Source organism: Danio rerio, chromosome 5 (genome assembly GCF_049306965.1).
Source record: "Danio rerio strain Tuebingen ecotype United States chromosome 5, GRCz12tu, whole genome shotgun sequence".
NCBI classification, from domain to species: domain Eukaryota; kingdom Metazoa; phylum Chordata; class Actinopteri; order Cypriniformes; family Danionidae; genus Danio; species Danio rerio.
In genome coordinates, this window is record NC_133180.1 from 9,375,273 (window position 1) to 9,382,500 (window position 7,228).

At 33.9% G+C, this 7,228-nt stretch overlaps 1 protein-coding gene across 1 annotated transcript in view; it reads right to left on the reverse strand.

Moving 5' to 3' along the window:
* Positions 1-130: 130 nt before the first annotated feature.
* Positions 131-7,228, reverse strand: part of paip1 (poly(A) binding protein interacting protein 1) — a 27,870-nt gene continuing 20,772 nt past the window's right edge. The window contains 2 exon segments of the mRNA NM_001003504.1: positions 131-1,019; positions 5,898-5,976. Coding sequence (NP_001003504.1) covers positions 929-1,019; positions 5,898-5,976 — 170 coding nt within the window. The 3' untranslated portion in view covers positions 131-928.

Sequence of the window (7,228 nt, forward strand, 5' to 3'; positions counted from 1 at the left end):
AGAGTGCTGGGTTAAGGTATATCATGTTTTGCACGAAACAATAAAACAATACACCTTTAGTGTGCACAGCGTCTTGTCTAACAGGTCATTAAAAACCACCTGAAATTCCACGAAACGCAAAGAGACAGCGTTTTTATAAATATTTATTGCAGGCAAACAGTATGCAGTAAATAATATTTACAACTATATTAAAATAAACATTCCTTTATTTGGGATCCATGAGATGTAGGTAGGTGATGAGAGAACGTCTGTAAGTCACAGTGGCGAATGAATCGGTATAAACACCCAAACCCTCCTGTTTTGACACACTTAACATTTGCGGAAAACTTTATCGAAAAAAAAATAAAAGAAAAAAAGATAGCCAAACGGACTATAAAAGTCGCAGATCCTTTTTCTTCCTCAAACGTGTGCAGAAGCTGGAAATAAAACTCTAAAAAGGCTTGAGGAGCATCTGAGAAAGGAAGAACAGTAGACTTGCTTATATTTCTGAATGTTATCCTCGAGTAAAACAAACGAAAGTCTCTCCTACATGTACTTTGATATCCGGCTGTTAGTTTGCAAATAAACCACACATACACTTGATGATGCTACTCTGCGCCTCGTATTAAAAATCTCACTGCAAACTTCTTTTTTTTTGAGGGAGGGAGAGGGCGGAGGTTGTTCGACAAACCTGAACACGCATTAAATAAACCTCACAACTCAAATGCCAAACCAATGGATATCGACAACTCCTGACGGACATTTGGGGTTATACTGCATTAAAACAGCAACTAAAACAGTAATCCCAGCCATTACGTCCAGTGACATTGCAGCCATGAAGTGCTTGTTGAGAAATTGAACGAAAAATCAACCGAAAGGGTCTTGGTTTCCGGCCGCACATTCCAGCTGGTCGGGTGTGGAGATAATAACGTGACCATATCGCAGTCTCTCATTTCTTTCTTCTTGCATCTGACTCCATGCAAAACTTCTCAAACGCCTCCTCGATCTCTGGATCCATTTCATCCTCATCACCGCACAAACTGCAATGGAAAAGAACAGCCCTTCATTATAGTTCAATGGAAACTGTTTCTAGTTCTTAAAAAAATGCCGCTGCAACTTTTTATCTCACAGTTCTTTCCTTTTTCTCACAAATTTAATGAAATGCTAAAAAAAATGGAGAGTTATTTTTGTGATGGAGAAAACTATTTAAAAATTGAAAAGTCAGAGGGGGAAAAAAACTCAATGACTGAAAACTCAACCTTATATTTTACATTGTGAGTAAACGAGTAAAACATTTTTTTACAATTATCATTTCCTTCCATAAAAAATGGAAGTGTGAAGGATAAAAGCAAACAAGGCACAATTCAGAAAAAAAGGCAGTTTATTTTTTCGATGGACTTTTAAACTTGAACTTTGTGATGAATTGAAAAGTCAAAGGGACAAAAGTTTATGTATATATATATTAGCGGTGGGCCGTTATCGGCGTTAACGTGCTGCGTTAACGCAAGACTCTTATCGCGCAATTTTAAAAAATATTGCCGTCAATCTCTTCTTACAGTTGGGTTGGGAGCTGGGTCTATTCTACTCAAGCTATGGTGACTTTCACTTTGATATTTTAGCACAGATGTATACCTGACCGCTTAGCCGTCTGACAAACAAGTGCCCTTCTGAATCAAATTAGCAGGATGCTGACATTAAATGCAGTTCAGCAGTTTCACTTTAACTCATGAAAATTTCATTCATGCCCCCGTGACAAACTGGGGTATTAGACGCAAATAAGGAGTAATGACCGGGGAGATTGTTTTAGAATTTACTATAGCACGCCAATGGAAAGAAAAAAACTTCTGCATTTCGCGATGTGTGTATGTCTGTATGTATGTGTGTGTGTGTGTGTGTGTGTGTGTGTGTGTGTGTGTGGGTGTGTGTGTGTGTGTGTGTGTGTGGGTGTGTGTGTGTGTGTGCGGTCCTTTACTGACCGCTGTGTGTGTGGATATTGTGGGAAAATATGGCAAAAAGTCCTACATGACAGTAATAGTTTGATTGCAATGTTTACTTCAATAATGCCACTAATATCTGCATACTCCACATATCTTATTTCTTTTTTAAACCCATTTTTAATCATAATAGTTTTAGTAACTCATTTCTAATAACTGATTTGTTTTATCTTTGCTATGATGACAGTAAATAATATTTGACTAGATATTTATCAAGGCACTTCAGTGTTTCCTCTAGGATTTTTTCCAGCTGTGGAGGCAGGCCTTTTTTACACAGGTCTACCTGTGGGGTTATTTCAATGACAAATGTCGTGAGCACAGTATTAGAAGTCAAGATCACATTTATGTATTAGCCTACAGCATGCGGATCTCTCTGCTTGCGCGCCGATTTTCTTTGCTCGTGCACAAAACTTTTTGCACGCTCCTCAAATATAAGCCACTTCAAGAGCGTGCAGATCTTCTTGTGCGCTCTTAAATAAACGCAGCTGAAGTGCGATTTAGTGCATTTATGTAAAGAGTATGTCTACAGCATTTATTAGATCTGCAAGGAATATTTATGAATGTCTCCCAAATAAACCTACAGAGCAATATTAATGTGTCCTGAAGTAAAGTAAAAAGTTTATACGTCGTGTTTGCTGGCCTCACGCATCACGCACCTGTCAGTCAGCCAGTCAGTCAGTCAGCACGTCACCATAAAGGGTTAAACAAATAACACACAGCACTACTACGGTTACAGAAAAGTTTGCGCTGTTATAATTCACTTACCCTTTAATACGTTTTGGTGCAATTATAACCCGCTATTAAAAAAATAAAATGTGTCGGCGCAATAGCCTAGTGGTTTGTGCGTCGACATATGGTGCTGTAGCGCTTCAGGGAGTCCCGAGTTCGAATCCCGGCTCGAGGACATTTCCCGTCCCTAACCCCTCTCTCTCCCACTTCGCTTCCTGTCTGAAATACTGTCCTATCCACTTAATAAAAGGCAAAAAGGCTAAAAAAAATCTTTTAAAAAATAAATAAATAAAAAATAAAATAAAATAAAACGTTTTGAATGAGAAGCTGTAATGTAGCCATGGCGGGATGAATGGACAATGAACGTAGCGGAAACCATGCACTTCTATACAGCTTAAAGTGACATTTAAATGCTTAACTAGGTTAATTAGGTTAACTAGGCAGGTTAGTGTAATTAGACAAGTTATTGTATAATGACGGTTTGTTCTGTAGACTATCAAAAAAATATAGCTTAAAGGGGCTAATAATTTTGATCTTAAAATGAGTTTTAAAAAATAAAAAATTGCTTTTATTGTAGCCGAAATAAAACAAATATGACTTTTGCCAGAAGAAAAAATATTATCAGACATACTGTGAAAATTTCCTTGCTCTGTTAAACATCATTTGGAAAATATTTTAAAAAGAAAACAAAATTCAAAAGGGGGGCTAATAATTCTGACTTCAACTGTGTATATATATACACAGACGTTGTTACAATTATCTTTTTATTATATAATGAATGGACTTGTGAAGGGAAAAAAGGAAAAAGACAAAAAAGAAATGTGAAATGCAAGATAAAACCTTTGTGGTGAAACGTCACAAATGCCTTTCTACCCCTTTGCAGTGGAAAAAATGATAATAATAAAAGTAAAAAAAGAAAATAATTGCAAGATGTAAAAAAAAAAAAAAACACATTTAAACACTCACTCAGAATTTAGAGATGTTAATGCACAATTGCAAAAAAAAGACCAAACACCGACACACACACACACACACACACACACATATATATATATACAAATTTGAGTTAATATCTTAGTATTGCCTAAATGTTGAAAAAAGTCGCAATAATTTTTTTAAAGTGCCTTGATGCAAATGTGCATTAATAATAATAATTATAATCTTATTTATCTTTTTTTCTTCTTGTGTTGAACATAGTATGTACTTTTTAAAATTATATGTATTTATGTATTTATTATTTTTGTAAATAGATTCACATAGAAAACCATTATTTGACATTTTCATTATCCAATATCAAATGCATCTTTGGTAAGAATAAAATGTCACTTTCAAAAAATTAAGAAAAAAAATAAATCAACTAAAGCTAATGCATTTAAATTTCTGTAAATGTTTTTTTTATTTTGTTTCAAAAAAGCATCAGTGGCACATCAGTGGATTATTTAGTGTAGAACTATACATTTCTGTTTACATTCAAGCATTCCTTCATCAAAGGATTATTCAATTGTATTTATTAAATAAAACACTTATCACGAGTCTAGTTTGCTTAAAAGGACTGTTCAATAAATCAAAAAATAATTCTTCCATCATTAACTCACCCTTTACTTATTTCTTTCATCTATTGAACAAAAACAAAGATATTTTGAAAAATGCTGGTAGCTGGAACCCATTGACTTCCACTGTAATTTTTTTTTTCTACTATGGGAGTCAATGGGTGCCAGCAACCACATTCTTCAAAATATCTTCTTTAGTGTTCAACAGGGAAAAAAACACACAAGGGAGAGTAAATTAATAATGAGGTGAACTATTCCTTTAAATAAGTCTGATGCTAGTTTAGTGTGAGTTCCAGGCTCCCCCTGTCGGCTGGTCTTTGTTCCACATGCGGCTCATCCAATGAGCTGAAGACTGTGCTGAATAAGACTGGCAGGTCTTGTTAAGCCCCCGTCTCTCCCTGGACTGCTGACTTTACTAAAATAAGCTCTTTGACTCCCACTAACAGCATTGTGAGGAGGACAATTACTGTTTAAGCGGAGAGAACGGTCACACCAGGGGCATTACAGTCAACTACAGTCAGAAACTAAAATTGCTGTTTGGAATAAAAAACAGCTATATTGGAATAAAAACTGCACTGAAAAATCTGTCAAATTAAACTTAATATTCATTTAAATAGATCCTTGTACTTATTTTGCAGACTTCAACTGAAATCGAATGAATAAAGACTATATAATTAATCTTTAAAATTAAACAAAATTTAATATATTTATTAGTGTTGGGCAAAGATTAATTGTATCCAAAATAAAAGTTAGTTTTGATAAAATATATATATGTGTGTATGTGTGTGTGTGTGTGTGTGTGTGTATGTGTGTATATATAATAACTATATTGTATCATATACATATTTTATCTATCTATCCATCCATCCATCCATCCATCCATCCATCCATCTATGCATCTATCTATAAATAATTGTGTGTGTGTGTGTGTGTGTGTGTGTGTGTGTGTGTTTGTATATATATATATTCAATATTCAATTTTTTTTCTTTTTTAATTTTTTCCCAAATGAAGTTTAACAGAGCAATGAAATTTTCACAGTATTTCTTATATTATTTCTTCTTCTGGAAAAATTCTTATTTGTTCTATTTTGGCCAGAATAAAAGCAGTTTTAAATTTTTTAAAACCCATTTTAAGGTCAATATTATTAGCCCCTTTAAGCAATTTTTTTTTTCAATAGTCTACAGAACAAACCATCGTTATACAATAACTTGCCTAATTACCCTAACCTGCCTAGTTAACCTAATTAACCTAGTTAAGGCTTTAAATGTCGCTTTAAGCTGTAAAGAAGTGTCTTGAAAAATACCTAGTCAAATATTATTTACTGTCATCATGGCAAAGCTAAAATAAATCAGTTATTAGAAATGAGTTATTAAAACTATTATGGTTAAAAAAAATTCTCTACGTTAAACAGAAATTGGGTAAAAAAAAAATAATCAGGGGGTCTAATAATTCAAGGGGGTAATAATTCTGACTTCAACTGTATATGACACTATGATAGTGTTATTTTAATGACGCTAAAATAACACTGTAACTGCTTCTAACATTAATTGTGCTGACTCCAGTTATATTGCACCGCAAAGTTGTGCATTAAGCAAATGAGATGACTAGATATTGTGCACACAAATGTAGTAAACATCCACTCACGATTCATTTCCGTTCTCTTCATATGCATCAGGGAAATAGTCTTCTCGATCTAGAATCTCCTGATATTTCTCAGAGTATTCTGTGAAAAAAGGAAGATATGATTAGTTGAATCCTAACAAAAAGGCATGCTTGTCATATTTCACCCCCAATTCTGAGAAAAAAAGAAATTCATACAAAAAAACTTTCACTTAACACCATGTTCTTTTGATGGTCAAATGCAATAAATGCAGCTTTGGTAAGTCTACAAAGCTTCTTAAAAAAAACAACTTAATATTTTACTTAAAAACAAAACAAAAAAGCAACTTAAATCTAATGTAATGTATGGTAAAAAAATCGAAATCTAATGTAGTAAAATAAAAAACTTAAATCAAATAATTCCTTTACATGATAAAAAAGATAAAAAAAATGTATTCACACAAATAAAATGCAAGTATTATTTATATAAAAATAAAACGTAAAAAAAAAATACACGTAAAGCATTTTCATTTTTATGAAATTATGTAACTCAAGCCTTAAAATAAGACTTAAATTAGGGTTGTCAAATGTATCGATTTTGGTACCAATTGGTACTAAAAAAAAAAAAATTAAAGCCCCATTTGACCACATTTTTAAACACTGCTGATTGGCCATGGTGTTTACATGCTTAACAGAAATGACTGTGATTGGCATCAATTTACCATTCTTCACCACTGTTCGCCAAGTACAAGTAAGTTCGTCACGATTTTCAAAATGTCCATTTCCTGCTAACATTTAAGCGCTGTTGAGAAGAACTGAGCTAATTTGTCATTGTGTCAAAAGAAATGACTGTGAATGACAATGAAGGTCATCGGTGTAACCACAGATACAGGGACACTGGACCGTTTAAAGTATGTCAGCTTATAGACAAACCAACTGATTGATGTGAATTTGAAATGCTCCAGTGTCCCTGTATCTGTGGTTAAACTCAGTAAACAACGGTAAGTTCGGTGAACTGATGACCTTCAAGGCCTATCACAGTCAATTCTGTTGAGCACGTAAATTCAATGGCAAATTAGCTCTGTTTAAGAACACACTCAAATGTTAGCGGGAAATGGACGTTTTTAAAATTTTAGTACCGAATTCCAGTATTGTGAAAACACCAGTACAAACGCAGATACATGAACAGTGAAGCATTGGAGCAAGAACATAATGGCCAATCAGTGGGGTTTAAGAATGTGCTTAACAGCGCTCAAATTTAGGGCGAAATGGACGTTTTTAAAATTTCAGTATCGACTCGTACCGAACTAGATACTTTTTACAACAATAACCAAACACTGCAAAATTTTGTGCTGCAAAATGTACTTTTTGATGTT